At 39.6% G+C, this 22,291-nt stretch overlaps 1 protein-coding gene across 1 annotated transcript in view; it reads right to left on the reverse strand.

Annotated features, from left to right (window-relative positions):
• Positions 1-1,628: 1,628 nt before the first annotated feature.
• agmo (alkylglycerol monooxygenase) overlaps positions 1,629-22,291 on the reverse strand; it is a 42,347-nt gene continuing 21,684 nt past the window's right edge. Inside the window, exons 7-13 of the mRNA XM_029451802.1 lie at positions 22,062-22,127; positions 21,100-21,179; positions 20,601-20,735; positions 17,834-17,950; positions 14,739-14,821; positions 14,203-14,311; positions 1,629-2,145 (exon numbers count right to left, since the gene is read on the reverse strand). Of these exons, the coding sequence (XP_029307662.1) occupies positions 2,065-2,145; positions 14,203-14,311; positions 14,739-14,821; positions 17,834-17,950; positions 20,601-20,735; positions 21,100-21,179; positions 22,062-22,127 (671 nt within the window). The 3' untranslated portion in view covers positions 1,629-2,064. The remainder of the gene's footprint in view (positions 2,146-14,202; positions 14,312-14,738; positions 14,822-17,833; positions 17,951-20,600; positions 20,736-21,099; positions 21,180-22,061; positions 22,128-22,291) is intronic.

Consider the following 22,291-nt stretch of genomic DNA (forward strand, 5'->3'; position numbering starts at 1 on the left):
GTTTCTGGAAAATAAAAACAAGGTGCATTGCACAAAATAATTTCAAATCAAAACCAGCAAAAATAATGTGTAAAACACATCTTCTGTGACCGCCCCCCCTTCATGGTTTTAAACCCCATAGTTCAAACCTTTGATCATGATCTGACCACACCCTAATCAGTGATGTCACAGCAGGTGCTTTGGTTTTCACAGCTGCTAGGTGTAAATGTTCGTATTACTGCTTTCTTTCTTTTTATTAAACTATACTGAGAGAAGCCATGCAACATTTCACTGTACCTGAGTAGATTAACAATAAAGATATTTCTTTGATAATGCAAAGTTATAACACAGAGTGTTAACAGTTTGTAAAACAGTAAGTACAGCATATAAAGGTAGCCACAGAGAGCAGCAGAAGTTTTAAGATTTTAACTGTAACACAATGGTCTGATTGTGAGACGGTAAATATGTGGCCTGATCTATGAGCTTGTAATGTTTTCAACACACGGGAACCTATTTTGTGCACGTGGTATTTCCTTACTTTATACATCGAAATGAACTAATTCTGTAGAAACAGATTTTACGTGCATCTGTTGTGTGAACACATTTAATAAGATGGTATTTCAGTGAAGCCACCATGAGTGTGCTGCACATGTGTACAGCAGAGTGATGCCATCTGTAGACCTGTTAATATGACACATCATGAAAATTCACACCGTTCTCACAAAATCCAATCATTTACATAATGTGCATACTGTGGTGTTTTCGTAATGATTACAACATAATTTCACACTGAATTTAATGTTTACATTTGTATGTGAATAGTACACACTGCTATTTAGAGAACATGTTATGTAGGAACGAGATACAAACATGTTACATATTAAGCAGTTTTCCATATTTCCACAAACTCTTTTAATTATTATTTAAAACGTTATTATAAGGTATATCACCACACACTTGCTTATTATGTATTTAGGTATGATTTAGTTTGTAAGAGGAATGTTTTTCATTTGTGTATTTAAGACTGGGAGATGTCAGGTGTGATTAATAAAGATATGTTTTTACTGGTATTTATATATAATGTCAAATTTTACACACTTTCAGGGACTTGGACATGTCATCTTGTGTATCCTGTTGGTTTGTGTTGAGACAGATCCCACATTCAATACTTTATTTTATATTAAAATATATATAAATTAAGTTGCAATATTTAGCTTTATATATATATATATATATATATATATATATATATATATATAGCAGCTGTTAAATCATATAAATCAAATAAACGTAAATTATAATCTGTACATTTTTTTACATCAAACTCAGATATTCTTGCAGTTCTTTCATGTTTCTCGACCTCAGTACGTAAATGCGTCCTAATGTCTCTTAAATACATTGATGTATGAGATGTGTATTTAACACAGGCGCTGCTTGTAAACAGGATGCGGATTTACAAGACTTTTGGCGGTTGATAACAGCACCATCTGCTGTGGACTGTTTGTCACTCCCACACAAGATCTGGAGGTTGGGAGGAGGAATTGATCAGAACAATCTGCCGTTTCAACACACACTGCACGAACCTTCAGGTTTTCATTTTGTTCTTATATGCATTTTTAGAGAAAATAAAAAATTGAGACGTTTGGAGTAAAGATTTTAATAAATTATTGCAATGAAAAAAGCAGAACAATATACTGTACAGTATTGTGAGTATTTGTCAAAAGTCAAATTAAAAGCCATTTGTTTTATAAGAGGTATATGTTGCATAGTAAAAGCAAAGAAATGCTTCACACTTAAAAATGTTAATTCATTAGCACTGCAGCATAACAGTGTAGACAAAAGACAGAAATGTGTCATTTGATAAAAAGTGCCTGTTGAGCACCTTGTCTTGTCTTTTGTCTTTATATGATAAAGCTTTGGTCATAAACAGACTTTAAACAGTTCGACATAAAAGGTTAACAAGTGAATCAAGCAAAAGCTCAAACAACTGCCTCTCCAATGTGATTCAAAATGTGTTAATATGGATTAATGTCAACAATTATGACTTCAAAAGGTAAGATTGAGCCGGTGTCTTCTTGTGTCGACTCAGTCGGCCTTCTTCTTGATGCTGAGCAGCTGAGAGAAGCTCTGCAGCGCCCAGTACAGCAGAGAGAGGGAGACAAAGGCCTGGACAACACAGACAGAGCGATGGGGTTAAGATGTCATTATATTTCCTTCATAGTGATGAATGTGACACCATGTAAAGAATCAGAATGTGAAGCTATACTGATTTGAACTGAGGTGATAGCGTAGTTAAGGGTTATTAAAGCATTAAAAACAGCAGCTGTGTTCACTGAGCACGGTTTAAAATCTGCTAAAATAATGTTGGTTTGTGACCATTTGAGTTTGAAGGTAGACATGTCATAAAATGCTTCGTCGATAAATTTAATAACCAATGTATCTGGAGAATTATTATTGTTTTGTGACAGACAAGAAAATTGATCTTTAAATAACAGCACAAAACTCAAAGATTTTCAGTTTATGATCATAGAAAACCAGAAAATATTAATATTTTAGGAACTTGAATCTTTGACATTTTGCTTCAGAAAATAACAATCAATCGATTATTAAAACTGTTGATTAATTCTGTAAGTGCTAGCCCACTTTTGACAGAGATTAGTGCCTTATTCTAGCTACATCATAGTAGACTTGTTTTCCTATTATTTGATTAAAGGTCTGATTTATGTAAGTTTCTCTTACTCTCTCAAACACTCTCTTTTCTAAGATAATAAAATAAGGTTCACTCTGACACTTTGTAACAGACTTCAAATTAAATATTTACTTCACTTGGATTAGAAATGATAAGATTAAATATTCTTTATAATTTGCAAACCTCTCTACATTTTGCACATCTGACCTCCTTCATGTTGACACGATGACATGAATATTTTGGTGCATCTCCAGGACGCGACACGCTCTATTAATTTGATACTCGCTTTCCTTACAATTAGCTGCTTTCAATGTTGGCTGAATAGAGAAGAATGCATTATATTCTAATTTGTACGCTGCAAAATGTCACACTGAAAAACAACGTGGGTATCATAACATTAAAAAAAAAAAGTGTAACAGGTATCATTTACGACCAGTCAACACAAACCTTGAAAGTGAATCCCTAATTGAAAGAAAACAGCGAGAGCCTGCAGTATCAGAATGATGTAGAAAGTGGGCTCAGAGGTTAAGGAGCAGGTCTTCTCCCCTGATGCTCTCACGACGGGGTCAAAAGGGTCACCGTCATGGGGGACCTCACAATTCCAAGAGGGGAGCATGGGGGGGGAAATCCACCCTCGCCTCCACCCCTCGCTGCGTTCTGGCCCATAAACTGCATCCTACATCGCAGCTCAAGCCAAAACTAAACCGCTGTCCATCACAGGCAAAACAGCCTGATGGGAAAAAAGCAACGTTTCCTCTTGGACACGGCAGCTGTTTTCCTCTGAGAGAGACGAAGGGAGAGAGAGTATAACACGGACCTCTCTCTGCTTTTTAACCTCGCGCTACCTGCCTCCCCGCTGAGAGACTATTAAAGCTTAACGATGGACAAAAAAAAGGAAACAAAGCAACTTTTTAAAGGTGTTTTCTTAATCCACCTTAAAGAACCTACATTTTCCTTCACCTTTGCCATACATTGAAAAGTATCCAAATATATTTCATATACCCGTAGATTTGAACTATATTGGAGGAAAGTACACTTTTACGTACAGTATGAACAGTACTTATGCACAATGTTGTGGTATTTGTACTCTACTTGAGTATTTTCATTTTTTGCTATTTTATACTTCTACTTCAATACATTTCAGAGGGAAATATTGCAGCTTTTACTACACTACACTTATGTGATAGCTGTATTTACTTTTCAGATTAGGATCTGCATAAACAATGATGTGTTTTTTAAATATTATGTATTTTTTTTATGTATGATAAGCAGTTCAAATTAGCTCAACTTTAACATTAAAATGCTTTTTACACATTTTTAATAATCAAATAATATATATGTTTCTGCCTTAAGTACTTTTACTTTAATACTTTAGGTACAATTTGCAAATAATACATACTTTTAATTATCAAGAATTTTTCAATGGAATATTTTTACACTGTGGTATTGCTACTTTTACTTAAAGTAAAAGTAAAAGATCTGAATACTTCCTGCACCACCGGAGAAAACACACACATGGATGAATGTGTAAGGTGTTAAGGTGATGAAGCAGGCTTTCTTGAACAAAGCTACACTAGCGAATGATTAGAAAAACATTTCTATGGTAACATTAACCTTTCCAACAGGTTTTCTGGGGATTGTGGGTAGTGTAGTTTCTCACAAAGAAATCAGGACTGAAACCCAAAGTAAACATCCCACTAGCTTCCACTGAAACCTAACTGGAAAAAGTCCTGCTGTTCCTGGTAAATGCACTAAATATAATTTAAAGATGACTGCTAAAAGTCTAAATTCATTAAAGGGAAAACAGATGGAAGAATACAAATACATGACGTTGCATTGTGTTCATCTTGGAGACGGATTGGGATCGAGAGGTTTGGCTGAACCTCGCAAATCACATTTCACTCTAAAAGACCGAGACATGACAGGAGTTTCTATCAAAGCCGCATGTTGAGGCAAAGGAAGGGCACCTATTTTTCTCTGTTCCCATCTCTCCTCATTGAGCCCCACTACGCTACATTTTAATGGACTCTGTAGGAAATCCATGTGGGACAGATTACATAGTGGAAGGAAGCGGGTTTGATCGTCTACAAATAAGCACTACAGCCAGACAGCAGCGGCTCCCAAAGTAGAGATCTCAGCAAATCGACTCACACTCACTTTGTTTTGGGCAGAAGGTACTTTGTTAAGAGTAGTAATACAAAAAGCCACGGACATGTGGCCGTTTGTAGATTTTCTCTTCCTCTTTGTTGAGGTTTATTTAGTCAGGGGAGACAGCTCACAGCCTTAAACTGTCCATCACTTCTTCCAAATGGCTTTGACATGGCAGCATGTGAGATTAATATTTAGCTCAAAGTTCACCAAGATTTTTCTACAATATCTGCGCATCGCAACTACGGTGTGGTCAGGGAAAGATCTTAGCGTTAACGTTAGGGAACTACAACCCGTGGTCAGCTTTTTGGGAGAGATTGTGATTACGATTAATAAGAAGGCAAATGTTAAATGCAGGTTTGTGAAGGGACGCAAACTTTGGTCTCCGAAATGAAAGTTGAAAGCTGTCCACACCCAAACCTCCACTTTCTGCCTCGCTCCATAAGCAGCACACTACTTTCTGCACGTTGGCATCGGATGCAGAATTGTCCAAAATTGACGTCATGCTTATTCTTAGGAATACTGGGCTGTGCTCCTTTGCCACACTTACGCCAAACTTTTATATTTTATCCCACTAATGGTAAGTATCCACGTAGGGCTGGAGGTACCGAATTCATTCTGTTAAGTGTAAGTGTGACATTTCTACATTTTGAAAATTGAGCCAACCAAAGTGCAATAAAAAGGTTAAAGGTGGCTATATCAGGTGACTGTAGTCACAAGAGTCCCGGAAACTATGACGTGAATAGATGCGCGTCTAGATTCACTATTTTTATGTGTACTGGATGTGACTGGATATACACACACACACACACGCACACCTAGGACTGTGTGGCACACATACAAACACACACCCCCACCCCTCAAAGACTACATCCACAATGGAATTTTTATAACTCACCTGTAAATTTGTAAATTTAAATTTAAATAGTGCCTTCTATATTTGTACTCTCTTGGCTGCTATTACTGTTTTTTACAACTTATTTACTGTTTTCTTATTTATTTATTGGGTGTACTATTGCAAAATAGTAAAATTTCATTGTACACGAGTATAATGACAATAAAGATATTCTATTCTATTCTGTTGCCATTGCAAAGAACTGTGACCTTTATGGTCGATGCACAGTGTTGAGCGCTATTTTCTTATTCTCCATTCTACTCTCGTTCCATTTCTATGGATGCACTACTTGCACACAATTAACATGACTGTTGGGACTCCAGGGCGCTCGCTGGCTCTGGTTGGCTTTCATCAACAAGAGGGACAGACTCTCGCTTTGTAGTTGATGTGGTAGCTTGTGTCTGTTGTTGCTAATGTTAGCGAGCCAGCTATCTGAAGATGTCAAGAAACACAAACAGCAGGAGCTGTGCTTGAAACTGATTATTAAAGTGGATGTGCTCTACTCAATTGAAGCATTGGTACTGACAGTCCATAGTTGCATGAGATAACCTGTTTAACGATGCAGGTAGTGCAAATCAAGCCTACTGTAAAATCCAGATGTCCTAAATGCCAAATTAAATATGGTTAAATTGCCTGCACTAATAATACTACTTTAGATAGCTATAGCAGCTTCATCTAAAGAAATATCCTTGTTCTGTTTTTTTTAATGCAGAGTTTTAGTTTCCCAAGATGGTGTCAACACTGTTTTAAATCTTGGCAAAAGTAAAATTATGGCAAAAACTCTCAGTACTAAAAACACGGTCAAATATAAAACCATTAAATAACGGCCATCTGCAGCATAGAAATATCTGAATTGACCTTCAGAAAAAAGCGCTGGTCAACTCTACACTGAACTGAGTCACTTGTGTGCTCTTGATGGATATAAAGCATCAAGCATCAGATACATTAAACATCCCAGAGTGCATTCTGGTGCCTCTGGCGACTTCTATCTTCCAGCCTTCGGTGAGTTAACATGGCAGAGCCTCGCAGTTCTGAAACGCAGCTGCACTCGTGATTGAAATGAAAACAAGGCAGAATGGCTGCTGTCAGACGTGTGATATATGACCTGTAATGGGATGTTTCCAGAGCTCCCTCTCCATATGGCTGCCTACAGTCCACCAGACCTGGACTGAACTGTGTCGGAAAATAACTTTTTGTTTTAACCTGGCTTCAGAGTCGGAGTGGGTGGAGTTCTCTCCATCAAGACTAAATTGATCCAAAGCTACAAAGTTAGATCATGGAGTAAAAGATACAGAAACAGCACTACTCATATACAGTATCTTTACACTAGCAGAAGTACTAAGTAGCACACAATCTGTAGTTTCACTGTTTGTATATTCTTTGATTTCTTTGGGCCGTTTAGCAGCTTATACAGTACAATTATTTGATTTGTTTTTCTTTACCTTTACCTCCTCCCTATTATACAACCCTCTACTGTAAAGGTAAAGGATACCAACAAAGATGTACAGGAACACTGATACTGAATACTGATTTCCTTCTTTTAAAACAAATCCCAGTATTTTTGCACACACATATCCACATATGCATGTACACCTACATTTACTGAATATAGTAAATATACTTTAAATCCTCTCACTGATGCATAGAAAACACACACAGGTGCATCAGCACACACATCCTATAGAAAAGCTTTTGGATGTATGTCGTGCACACACACACACACACACACACACACACACACACACACACACACACACACACACACACACACACACACACACAGAGGACTTCCTGTCTGCTCATTATGAGCAGATATTCAGTCTCTGAGCTCGGGTTGTTTGAGCAGACTCAGGAAGGATACGCTGAGCAGGTTAATGTCCCACCAGAGATTCAGAATAGTGCCTGCTCTGTAGAACTGCCATGAGAAATATCACCATCTCACGCACACGCACACGCACACGCACACACACACACACACACACACACACACACACACTGCAGCCAGACAAAACACATGTGAAAGGGCAGTTGCTGCGTGGTGAAAGTGTAGCAAAACACAAAGTGGTCTGATGATACGCCAATTTAGAATGATACAGTTGTTTAGAGGTTTTCCCTTTTCACATCTGGTGTTTGGTCTCTTTTACCATGTGTCTGCGAGAAGGTCGCATGTAAGGTCAACAACAACAACTCATGCAGAACAGTAAGCGTCATTGAATACACAAGACAAATCCCTAAGAGTATCCCTAAGAACACAGCAACTTGGCACCACTTCAGCCTTAATAAGAGAAGTTATCACCTCATCATTAACCGCAATTCAATTGGTGTCCGCACTGGGGGACTCGATGGTGAAGAGCCCACTAGTCAGCAGAAATGTGAAAGGCAGAGGAGTGGGTCAACATCCAGGAAGGGGAGATAAAAGACAAACACAAAATAGGACAAGATTAACTAGCAAACATTACGCAATTGCAGTGTTTTGCAGGCATTGCACACGTTTGCGGAGCCGGCAGCTCGGACCATGCAGTACAATGGGCCTTAAAATGTGATCTTTCAGGATGTTTTAAATGGCAGAGAAGGCAAAACAGAAGGCTACGGGAGCTCAGCATCAGGCTGCAGAAAGAAAATAATTTCAGTGTTGGAGCAGCTGAAGGTCTCAGAGGCCAGAAATAAAAACCAGATACTGCTCTTATTAAGGGTTGGGTGACGTGACCGATCCAGTTGGAATTGGTAGCCGCTGGCCCTTACCATCGGGAGCAACTGGGGTTCAGTGTCTTGCTCAAAGACACCGAGGCATTTTGAGAGGAGGTGGACGATCGCCGGGCTTGGGGCTTGGACAGCAATACTCTTTATCTGCTAGTATCCTGATATTAGATAGTGCATCAGGAGAAAGAAATATTTGAACTTGGACCTTCTCATTAGGCCTTGTCAATAGATTCTTTGTCAATGTAGGAAATATTCACGAGTGGAGGTCTGTGTGTGATAGTGGCAATTCCCAATTGTGCAACCTTAGATCTGAAGTCTGTCCAAACCCCCTACTGCTCACAACTCCTGGCAGCTGGAGACATTTTCCAGCTCACTTCAGGCGAGATACTGTAGCGCAAACTATTGTGAAAAAGGACCATGAGGAATTTCATTTTACTACAACATCAGACGTGTGATTGTTAGCCAGTAAGCCAATGAGCGTGGCGGAGAGAGAGATTAATAAACTGAGGGGAGAGTGGTGAAAGCTTGCGCTGCAATAAAGATTGCTAAATTAATAAGCTATGCCTTCATTCACTCTGATAGATTTTACAGTAAAAATATTTGATTTATTTATATTTGAACTTTATGAAAGTCTTTTATCATTTGTTATGTTTTGGATTTTGGAAATTGGTTACAGTTCTGTTAAATGAGCTTTAGGCGCATTTCTGAAGAGGGAGAAATAATACTGTAAGAAAAAAAATACTATTGTCAGGTTCAATCAGGTTCACATGTTGGCTCAGAGGCTGTATCATAAACTGGATGACTGTTGTGTTTCACCCATGAATTAAAGCACAAATAGGAAGACAAATTCAAAAGAAAGTCAACGTTGGCCACAGAAACCCACAAAAGCCAAACTAAACACTGCTCGAGAACCCCCGAAGGGCCAATTGCTGTTAGATTTCCATGGCTTTACCTGGCAAGTGGTTTGACAACATAAACCAAGCGGTTACTCTTTGACGGGCACGATCCCCTGCACATTGAGTGATAATATTTCACACTGTGTACGGTCGACCACCCCGCTGTTTACTCCAACGGAACAGTCCTACCCAGCACGTCTCTTTCAAATCCCTCCATTTTCTCCCTGGGAGGAGATTTCCTTTCCTTTCCATTCCTGCGAGCTCTCAGATGATGTCATGCTCACAGATTTTCCATTGCTCCAAACAATCCTGTTAACCTAAGCGCTGCTTCTTGCTACCACACATTCCTGCTTCAAAAAAAGGGCCGCTGATCTCTCGCACCTGAGATTTGGGTTGAGTGGAAACCACGCTCTCAGATAACACCGACCTCTCACCTTTTTGCCATCTTATCTGCCGGCTCATGGCTACTGTAGCGGGAAAGAGGGCGGGATTTGCAGTTCTTGCAGACAAATCAGGTGATTATGAAGATAACGCCACTTTGTGCCTTTGTGTTTGACATGAACTTCATAATATTGTTCTGACCTCTTCTTTTGGCCAGGGAGCATTTATCTGTGTCGTCAGCGTCTGACAGAAACGAGCTCTTTTCAGATTGGAAAACACTATCAGCACAGAGATGAAAAGATGGAAAATCTAACGGGGTGTGAAAACAATTGAGATGATTTTTATATTTTGGATTGGACTGGATTACAAAGATTTATATCTACTTCTCAAGTGTCAAACTTGCATGAGCCAATGTACCACTTCAATTATTACAAGAACACATCCCAGTCATATTGGAAAATAAAAGCAAAGTAGACAATGTTCTCAGGCGTTTTATTATTCTACTGGGGGGATCAAAAGAAAACTGACATGGAAGGATGGCACGTAAACTTTTAACCTGGAAAATTTAATCTAAAATCGTTTCTACCCTAGCCAACAGGAAGCCCTAAGACGCTCTTTCTCTCAACCAAAGACAGGTGTATTTTTATGAGCTCTCCTCTTAAATTACTGTGACTTCACCAGCAGTTAGTGGCCGTTTTGAGAGAAGAGCTGCTGCTTAATTACTCTGGGATATACAGCGTCTAACTTCTGCTCCGCAGCATGTTTCCCTGTGCCTTCAGGCAAACCAGAGGCCCACACAGTAACACAGCCATGTGTTACATCATTACAGTTAAAACTGCACCAGCACCCCCCCTGATACTCAACACACACACAGACAGCGGGTGGACCACCAGACATTATAATGCAATCAGGTATAACAACCTAGCAATAATAATAACTATGTACCAGAAGCAGATTGTTGTTGACACATTGTCAGAAAGGTAAGAGAACCCCACATACATAGAGGTTAAAATCTACGTGGGCTTTTTGGTGGCATACTGAAAATCCTCATATAATTTATGATTAATGATATTTGATTATTGAGTAATTTAGTCTTACAACCGAAAATCAATCTGCAACTGGAGGCATTTGCACTGTGTGTGAAATTAAACTAAAAAAGTTACTTATTGCAGAGATAAAGTTGCCAAGCAGGCAGTTGGGCATGTATCACTACAGTTATATACAACACAGTCTAACTTTGGAACTACTAACTATAACTTATCACCTTACTTAATAAGCCGTATAAATATAAATTATTATAGCACACAGTATGTATCTATAATATTCAAATCCAGCACAGTAAGACAGTTTAACATGCCTAATACAACAGGAACTAGAATGCATTTTATTGTTTGACCTCTGCTATTAAATATTAATAGTATTATAAGTGATGATACACTTATATCTACTGCACTAGTAATAAAACACAGCCTTCAGCAGTCCAAATGTATTATGTAAAAAAACTGAACTAAAAGTATTGAAGATTGTACCGCAGTGTATCATAAAGCTTAAGCACACAACATAAATACGTTAACTAAATAACCAAGGTGTAATATGTACAGTTAATACGTTTATAGCAATATAACAATAATTGTTTTATTGACGTAGTTTTCTGTGAACAGACACTGTTAGTTGTTTCACATTTTCTTGGCCAGCTCCTTGTAATCAGCTTTTATTTGTGTGAATCAAATGAATAGGCCAATGTGACAGATTTATGGATATCGGCATATATTGACCAATAAGTAAAATAATTGCAGTGCAGAAAGATAGAAATTGACCCATTACATAGTTTGTGCACAAGAGAGCACCGACTGTTTATTTTTTAACTATAAAATGTTCCACTAGGCTAGTGTTTGATCATCATATGAGTTTATGTTAAAAATAGAAAAACTGGCTAACGTATCATTACCAGATTTTCTAACTCTCAATCGATCAGCATCAAAAAGCCATGATTGGTTGGGTTTTATTTGTGTGCATTTGATTATCCAAGATGATACAAGCCGGGATAGGTTAAGACAACTTCCTCTACACACACATACAGATGCTCAAACACACACAAACACAAAGCTACATGCACAGACAGCTATAACCTCACACAACCCACCCCCCCCCTGCGCATTCACACACACACGATTACCAGCCTCGTCTCGTTTGAACCAGCGAGGTCTTCATGTGAGCCGCACAGACGGGGGTTTGGGGCGGGCGAGTGGGCGGCTGGGACCGAGAGGCAGCCCTGGTTTACAGGTCAAGCCTGCAGCTTTACAAGGGAAATCTCCAGAGCCACTATAAATACCACTGTGAGCTTTAAGGGTGCAGTATATCACACCACTGGGTTTGAAGGACCACAAACCAACCTAGTTTTTGTAGTTTTTTTTTTGTAGTGACCCCCCCCCTTTTCCCAACTGTACAGTTGCATGAGCCTGAATACAATTAAATGTGAATTTCCCCTCCTCCATTTTGAGTGACTGTTAATTGATTGGCCCGACTTCAAAACACGCCCCCCCACTGCAACAAAGAGCTGGCCGTTCACCTCACACGTCAGACCCATATATCATTAAAGTACCTTCAAGTTTGGGGGCGGTTTCACATTTTTTCCCTTTGCTGTACTTCTGAGCAAATGGCACAAATATGTCAGGAACCAATTCAAGTAAATTGTAAAGGATTTTCAATGAGCTCCACCTGCAAGCAAGACATTTATTTAGCTCAAACTGATGTACTGCGACTTGAAATGAGGCCTAATGATTCGCTTAAGGAAACGGCTGCATAAAACTTACAGCGTTGTCAAAGGGACACAGCCGTACAGCATGTGCAGCATAAATCAAGACGTGTTCTGCTCTGAAACTGATTGGATATGCACTTCACTTTAGACATGGCTTTAAAAAATTATAATTCATTCAGTTTTATTCCATTTTACGGTGAGAAAAAAGAAAAAGGTGGGAAAGCCTCGAGTTGTCTTTTGAACACCTGAGCAGCACAGATGTGGAGTCAGAGGACAATAAAAGCAGCGATTCAACGCTCACGTGCAAATCTCATCAGCCAGCTCTAGTTAGCGGCAGACGGCACTAATTGGTTCCAGAAGTGTTGCTCTCGTTCACACTGGCTGAGGTGGCAAGCAGCAAGGGCGGGCAGAAGAAGAAAAAAAAACAGGCAGTCAGAGGGAGGGAGGGACGGCAAGTAATGAGAGGTCAGCCGCCATCTACAGTTGGGCTGCCAGAGCCAAAAAGGCACGCCAATTTTATGGTCAATTGGGCGACGCATCTGGACTAATAGATCACAGAGCTGCTGGGCTGGACATAGCACCCAGCTCACACACACAACACAGACCACACAACACAGACAATCACATGCTACACACACCAGGGAATTGTGTGCGGTCATAGTTTTTAGTTTCATTGAGTTATCCTTTTATTACCATATATATTCATTATTCTTCATATTTCCTTATGTTTCCAGTATTTATCTCAGGGATGGGCAACTGGCGGCCTCACTTTGTGCGGCCCGCGAGTCAATTTCCAGAAATCAATCTGTCGGAGCTCCAGTTCCCAAGACGTGGAATTGTTGTTAAAAAAAAAGGCCTGCGATTCTAATCAAACACACTTTTCTTTGTCAATATTAGGGAATACCTGTTTGTCTTTTCTTTGTGTGTGCTGAAAAAAAGAAATCTGGTGTTGATACACAGCACTGGCTCTTAAATTGACCGAGCCACACAACACTATTCCAGCCAGGACAGGAGAACATGAACAGATCATGGATGTATAAAGAGACCGGCACTGGCACATATGAACGTTGTGTAGGAGCACAGATTTGTTCTGGTGTTGAGTTCAGATATCAACAATCTTTCTCCAGAATCACAGACTCCACCTTTAAGCAGTTGGCCCAACATACACATGCAGTCGACATTCATTCTACACTCATGTACTCATGAGCTACTAGCAGGCAAATCGTGTGTTGATGCTGTGTTCCTGTGTTTAAACAGTTTGGACACAAATTGGTTCTCTGGTTCACGCTCAACAATATTTCAATGGAGGGTGGAAGTGAGGAGGCCAGAAGCGTCGATCCAGATAAATAAGCGATTTCCACAATACTGTATGTCATTATGTGACACATTAGAGTGAAAAATGATATTAAATAGGGTTTGGAATTGGCTTTGAATGGATTCCAGGCACTGATGTCAGTTCAAGGCTATATTAAGACAGATTGTCAGGCTGTCATATTGACTGTTGGACAGGATTCAGTTACAAGCCTAAATGAAGATCTTGTGATATGATCAAAAGCTCCAGAACAGCTGCTTACAGTAATGTACCCTAAAGTCTTTTTTTGTTCTCCTTTGTTTTGAGTAATGTTAAGTATAACAATAATGTATGCATGTAACAAGTGCAAACTATTATGGTCTATTTTTCAATAGATGAAGTAAACACCGTCATGATACGGTTACATTAAATTGCATTCAAACACACAACTACAGGTCGTCTTACCTGTGTGGGCACAGCCAGTGAAGGCAGCAAGGGCTTCATGTAGCCGTACCACTGCAATGTCAGGATGACAACGCAGCGTAGCATCTCCGCGACAGCCGCCGTCGTCGTCCTGCACATGAGGACACATCAACCAACAACACTGAGGCTTAATGACATTTCAGCTTGATACATTCACCTTTATTGACCTTCTGGCCTTCTCTTCCAGGATACATTTGTGCAGTGATATAGGCCGTTCAATTTCTAGAGTTTATAGAGTTCAAATAGATTATAGTCTATTAGCAAGTGAATTCCTGTTCTACATGCTGGACAACAGCAAGAGATGTTGAAGCCCCATTCAAACGGGGGAATGTTATTTTAATATTACGACCTTTCCAGATTTATCTTGCGACCCCATGGAGAGTGTCAACCCCCTGTTTGGGGAACCACTAACATAAATAACCAGAGCCTTCTCTCCAGCTTCTTATTCTTAGTCTGTCTAAATAAATATCAAAATTCTTGTGTAAGAATCAATACATGAACAAGTGTCGGTACTGTACCTCTGATCGATAATGAAGCCGAGGGAAGTGAGAGTGAGCAGAACGCAGCCGGTCATCCCCAGAATGGTTAACTGTGACAGCATCTAGGAATCACGATGCGTATGCATGCCATAAGAAATGTGCGGTTGGGAAAAAACACATTAGAATCGAAACCTTAAATTAATATCATGGCTTGTTAAGTTACGATCACAGGAGACCTTACTGGGAGAGCAGTCATAAACCGCATGGCTGTTTGACTGTATATTGGGCAATGCCAACCAAAACATCTCTGACCTTCAGAATAAGTGTACTGGCACATACAGTATCCTGCAGCAAATGTAATCCGCCTCTTACTTTACACTGACATGCCTAGTTTATATAGACGCTCGAATCATCCCAGATGGGTCTTGATGGGGGACTTGACCACAGTGGAAGAGACTGCAGTTTGAATCCCGATAGCCCCTAAACTCAGCCAAAACAACCAACATCCAAGCAGAAATCCCATGCAGACTCTCATTGCCCTTTCCAGAGCTATTTGGGACGAACACAAAAAACAGACCCGTACAGAACTTGATGTACGGTCTAATTCGTGTTCTCTAACCTACGGCCTCGGTTGAGGGCAGCAGCTGGGAGCACGGTGTCTCCTGAGGATGGCGTAGGCTGTCAGCTTAGGTTTATATTTCTTCGACACTCAATACGGAGTCCAACAGCCAAATCTCACTGACTGCTCCCATACTGTACCGACCCAGAAGGCCATATAAAGTAAACATAAAATTAACCCATCAACAGGATGCAATAAAACCGAATGTCTTTATGTTTATCCAAGTCGTAATCCATAAGCCCCTTTAAGAACTATATTTGCTGAGCCCTCACATGGGAACGTAGAGGGATGATACGATTATGTTTTCCGTGAATCATATGGGGGGGGGGGGGACTTCTGGCCTCGATCCATCCATCAGAGTGAAGCAACAAAACTGTCAAAGTGTATTAAAGTTGATCATTCTGTGAGAGTTCAAAGGCTACAGACACAGTTATTTTTAGCAAGAGGTGTAATGAGCGGAGAATTATTTTGGTAGCAAAGGTCATGCGAACTTATCTGTGTTCAATAACCCAGGGGGCTCAGCGGCACAGACGCATACGTCATCTTTTTTTTTGTTTGTTTGACTTTGCGTCAACACATGCGGCCCAGACGCTCGGGAGAAAATCCTCAGGTGGAGTCAACTTTGCAGACCTTTCTCTAAAAGAATATGAATGAGGAAAAGTTCTGTGCTTCTTTCCTCATGCTAATCTTTTTATGTGATCAAGTGTCAAACTGCAACAATAACAGCACAGGAGAGAAATGAAAGTTAACATCTGGTCGCAGCGCACTGATTGTGTTATTCTGTTGTCCCCCGAGACGAAGCAGATTAACTCATTATTGCAGCCGTTACAATGTTACAAAGATAATACGCATCCTGTACTATTCATGATTTGTAGAGAATTCAAATACAACAATGTAAATCTTTATTAAAAAATATATATTTGCAGGGAAAGATTATTATTAGTATTATTTCATTTCATTCTTGCCCCCAGAGAATGAAGTGGTGGAAGTACGCAGATATTTTACTTATCTGAATAATATATACTAGATCATAATTACTAATGCATTAATGTGTCAACATCACTTTAATCTTGCATTAAAGTTTTATTTTACCTATAATAATACATCATCATTTATTTGCTGATTATATTTTGTATTATTATCTGCTAAATAAATATTGTACAGTAAAATATACAATATCTTCCTCTGAAGTAAAGTAAATGTACTTTGTTACTTTCCACCACTGTAATAAAATCAGTGCAGAAATAATAATTCTGTGCATCTGGGACAATAAGAATTGCTCTAAATACACACAGATTACACATCATCGAGCTAATCTAAATTCTAAATTGCTACATTATATCAGATGTTTAGTTTTTTTGTTGCTCTCTTCTGCTTTAAATGGTAACTTATAATCATAGCAGGTACTGAAGTCCAGATGTTGCAATCATAAACACAGTAATGTTGTCGAGCTGCTCTGAGATAAGACTTTGTGAACTCCTTCTCTGCCTCTAGCAGTAAATGTTTAGCACCCTATAAGAAAACGTACACGTTGGCCTGCTGATGATATATTTGAAAAGTAGCTCCACTTTATGTTTCTAGGCTTCGAATTAATGCAAAGCCCATAAATTGTCCGGCAGTGTATCATCAATTGTCAAGCTAAATAAGCGCCTTGTGGGTATAAATACATAACAGTGACATGATTTATTGTTGAGCCAGAGCGCTCACTTTGTTATTTTCCTTCCAAGTCCTGATTGCTGCATCCTGAAGGCTATTTGGGTTGGGAAATGGTTGACTCGACAATTAAGGCGTTTGTGTTCACTGCTGGACCACCAGCTGGTGTTTCATTCGCCGAGAGGGAGGGGAGCCCTCGACCCTGGAAGGGAGGTGTGTGTGTATGTGTGTGTGTGTATGTGGGGACCACAACTGAAGGAGCACCACGGAGGTAGTGATCAGAAAAAGACAGGCCATTTTATTTGGGAGTTTGAAGGGGCTGGGCGTGACAGCTCTTTTTGGCTAACCAAAACTATGCCTGGGGAAAAAAGGCTTCCAAAGATAACTGCTGAGGAGACCTGTTTCTCTTTTTTCTGACGGAGGAGGAAGGGGGTCTTTTGGCTCGTCGAATGGAAAATAATAGACAAAGGTTGTTCTAAAGGGGAATGCCGATCAGTCATTCTGTCATGATGTTAGACAGAGCTAGTCTTTTCCTGCTGGCTAAGTAGAGGACTCTGCTCGACCATGCACCAGCCACAACAAACTGCATAATTGGGTGAAATAATGTTGGCAAACAAACATGCAGCGCTCAGTCTTAAATTAAAAGCCCTGGACCACCTTGTCATACTTTATATGAGGGATTACTGTAGCCTAAACATAACAGTAGCCAGCGTGTGACCAAAAGGTCAACAGCTTTAACCATATAGGAATGTTAAATGCTCTTCACTCCTTCAGAAGGACTGTCAGTGTGCCCTTAAGCAAGGCAGTAAAAACACAAATCCTCTGCTGACATTTACAGTTTCATTATGAGACAGATACACACCATCTTGTTTTCAAACAGATCATTGTAAGTCCCCAGCACCAGCAGGAAATGTACAACCACATAAAGTTGTAAAGGCAGCGACCAGCTGGGATCATGAGGCACTTCCTGTCCGGTAACCTGCACACGGCAAAAAATAAAACATGTTTAATTACCCAATCCCTCATTTTTTATTGACAGATTCTCACACCAGACAGCGCGCCGACACTAACAAAACAATGATTCATTCAGGTTTAACCTCATGTTTATAGAAACATGTTCAGACGTTTTACAGTATGGTTGCACCATTCAGAGCATTGAAAAACTGGTTACATGACTCCTTATTAATACCAGGAAAAATACATATGAAATATAATTAGTTGTGTTTATTTTCTCTCAAGGACCATTAACCATTTAAGGACCTTTAAAGTCAAAAACATTTATCGTTCCAATGTTCCAAATGTGTGTGTGTATTGTAATAGTATAATTATTATCTCATACAAGATATAGAGATTTAGTAATTGTTGTTGTTTAGGAGGTTTTGTCACTTTTCAACCATTTATCTATTTATTCTTTCAGTTATTACGACTTCTCTGCTTGCATGCTAACTAGTATTAACACTGTCAATCGCAGCACGTGGCGTTCAATCGCAGCACGTGGCGCAGCACGAGACTGAGGATGGTGGGAGGCATGTCTTGTAATCGTATTTGGTTACTTTCTTCCTAAACACAAATATGCACTAATCACTGCCATAAACAATAATTACCTCTTAAAGACCTTTAAGTTATCATCCTTAAAGATTATCAATGATTAATTATTAACTATGATTCATATTTTGTTTAACATGGGTTTACCACATAAAGAGTAAAAAACTAACTCTGAAAAGAGTCTGGAGATCAGAGTCACAGGGTCGAGTAATGAGCATCATGACTTGCTTGTTAACTTGTTAGCTTGTAACTGGCAGCTAGTGGTTGTGAAACACATGATACAATAATATCTAGCAGGAGGTTTTGGTAGATAGTGGAAGGAAGCTCAGGTTCCCGGTTTACATCCAAAAAACTGCTCACTCTACCATGTTTGCTGGCAAAAATGTCACTATGCTAAAGCTAACTCTCGCTTCAGGTCTCAGTGTCGATATGTGACGGCATTTGTGTATTAGAAAGCGATTGGCTGTTTCTAATTTGTGGTGTACTAAATCTAGCTTGCCTGGGGTAAATTTTAACCTCAGATTTTAGGGAAGTTAACAGTAGAGGAATATGAAAACACATCGGTGTAGTCAGTATAGTCGAGATCAGGAGTTTTTTGGGACGTAAATATAAGAAAAACACATTTTTGAGTGGAGGGGATCTTCAAGATTGTAGTCCTGATTGATTTGGTGACACCTGTGCTTGACACTTACAAGCAAATACCTTAGGTGTCAGAAATATAACAGAAGAAAAGCAACAGGTTTATATGCTTACAATGCAGCCCAATAAACTATGAGCTGAGAGAATTCATCATCATCACGTTGTTTTAATAAAAGAGAAGACAATTAAATATGGCATCAGGGCAGGAGTTAGAGAAAGCAAGTAATGGAAATGGCAAAAACAAAAACAAAAGAAAAGTGAGTCATTAAGAATGTTTTGGGCCTTTAAAAAGGGAAAAAGCCATAATTGAACTCATAAAAGTCATGGTCAAACTTCTGATGACCTTTCTCTCTTCTCAAACCCTTTCTACTTCTAATGTGGGTTTTTTCTTGAGAACAAAAAGACCTTTTGTTGCTTCCATCTTTGTCAGGCTGAATTTCAAAACTGGTGAAAATGAGTTTGTTGTCTTCCATCTACAAAGTCATCCAGTATTTATTGGGTGCAGCGGTTTTCCCAAAACACACAGTAATATATGAGTCCTTTTGTAAGAATTCCCTGAGTCATTGACCCGTTTTAGTTTTCTCCTAAATGATAAGTAATTATGGCTCAGGGCTTTGTGTTGAAACTGCATCCTTTTTAGGAATGAAGCAAAAAAACAAAAAAAACAAGCCAATCATGCCTGTCTCTTATTCGGGGGGTTTCCCAGGATCCAGAGGAACCAAACCACCACATGTGGGTTCCCCCCGCATCCCATCCCCAGCCCTGTAGGTATTCCAGCACACTGCTCTGCTTATTCTCAAAGAGCTGAAACACGTTCAGCCCTCTCCTCCCTCACTCCCCTCTCTTTCCTTTCTTTCCCTCACCGGCAGATATCAACGAGCAGCCGTCTACACCAAGCCTTTAAAGATATTTTGGTTCAATTCCAGCTCTGTCCGTGTTTAGAATCACCCCGCTGGGTTTAAGGGGCCAATTTAATTGTAAAGGCAAAGGGGAGGGTTTTTTTTTAAGTGTGAAGCATGAGGGAACTAAATATGTGACACCATCAGCGTTATTTCAAAGCTAACCGCCGGGGCATTCGACTGGAGCCTGTATTTCTTTCTGCACAGACACGCATACACACACACACACACACACACACACACACACACACACATGCACATTCGCACACAACTGCATGCGGTTTTAATCCTGCAGACTGCGTTTAAAGACGGTGAAAATGAACTTATTGTGTTCCCTCTACAAAGGCTTTGCAGCTTTTATTTGATGTGGCAGTTCCTTGTAAAAACTTGTAGAATATGTGAATCCTTCAATAAGGAACGCTCTGAGTCATTTAGGCTTGTGTTTTGCATGTGTAAAAATGATGGGTAATGAAGCCTGAGGGCATTATTCTGAAAAATATGACTCCTGAAGAAATTATAAAGGCAGGGATTTTCATTTTTACTAACCTTGGGATTTTCGAGGTGGTCGCCTAGCCGAGATTTACCAGGTTGCCAACTCGGACCGTTGACGAAAGTTGACAATTTGTTGCTGATAGTCTTGAAAGTGTTGGATCTTCTCCACAAATACATGTAGTAGTGTAACTAAAAGAGAAGAAACCCAGAAATCAAACATCAGACGCTACATTCTGACCACGTTAATGAAGCCATAACTGCGATAGCTAAGCCTGAGAAGAAGTGTTTCTGCTTTCATTGGGCAGGTCATTGCTCACAGCGAGGGCAGCGAAAATAATCATAACATCCACCTCCTGGCATTTCACTTAATTGGCCGCCTTCACCTCAGCTGGGCAGTTTGTTTAGAGTGGAGCAATGTTATGATTACAAAATAGCCATTGAGCCAGCAAAGGGAAACATGAGCTCACGCCTCATTTACTAAAAGGTGTTTATACTCAGATTGATGGCGGTGAGACGCATGATGGGAACACCATTGATGGAAGATGGGACCAACCTGAACATAGAGGATGTCAAAGGTGTTGATAGGGTACACCAGGCCGAACACCACTTTTTCTTGCTCAAGAGCAAAGGTACCTGAGAAGGACATGCACAGTTTGTATTTGAAAAACAAAATAATATGAATAAACACCTTATACTTGTCTTTTGGACACTTGGTGCCAGCATTACCAATTGAAAACATATTGATTAGATTGCAAATACATCACCTGGCAAATGTTAGTCTGATATTCATTCACTTTTTAACTCTGTTTTGGTCCCCACCAACTCCTGAGGGAAATATCTGTCTCTTCAGCTAATCAAGACATTATACATTTGTCCAACTTTAGGTGAAATGAATACTCTAACAAGTCAAGTATAAAACCTGCTCCAGAAGAACATTAATAAAGTTGGGATCACAGCTTATGGGATCAACCTCTTAAAACCGACTGCAGCCACAGAGAGAGAGAAAACGGCCCAAGGGATTTCTGGGTAACATAAACCTCAAAATTTAATCATTTACCTCTCGCTGACGTTTGGTGCAAAATTGCTGAGTCGAGTATAAAGGCTACAGGCAAACCTACAGTTTATAGAGTCACTGTGACCCTTCATTCTGTTGTTATAATGGGTCATCCCACAACTTTTAGGTGTACTGAGAGGGAAGGCGTCTCAGACACCAGTTATGTTATCTAATAACATCTTTCAATATTTGGCTGTTACACAGGAGGAGATTAGTATATACATTTGGAGAGAGATGTGTAACAGTAAAGTGTAGGAGCCCTTTGAAATCAATGGATGCTAATATCTGTTTGAGTCAATAATATTACACACTAAATATTTTTTGTGCAAATAAAAATTAAAGGTGATTCAAAACATCAATAACAATAAATAAATATAGATGCAGCAGCGAGCGACGGCTAATCTCTTCTTTGACAGTAGCTGGCGATAATGCTGTTGCATTATCAGATTTATTTTGCTTACCGAACAATCGATCCCATATGATGAGAATTCCCCCGTAGTTCTTGTCAATGCAGTAACTGTTCCTCCCTGTTGGGATAATATGTTGTCTTATGAACATAGACCATTTTTAAACTGACCATTATCAGACCAAGTATCAACATTTCAACCTTTATCACATATTTGGTGTTGCTCTTCCTGTTGATGTAAAGTGTCGTGGATACAAACTAAACCAAAGGGTGGCGAGAAGTGAA

Source organism: Cottoperca gobio, chromosome 16, assembly GCF_900634415.1.
Source record: "Cottoperca gobio chromosome 16, fCotGob3.1, whole genome shotgun sequence".
NCBI classification, from domain to species: domain Eukaryota; kingdom Metazoa; phylum Chordata; class Actinopteri; order Perciformes; family Bovichtidae; genus Cottoperca; species Cottoperca gobio.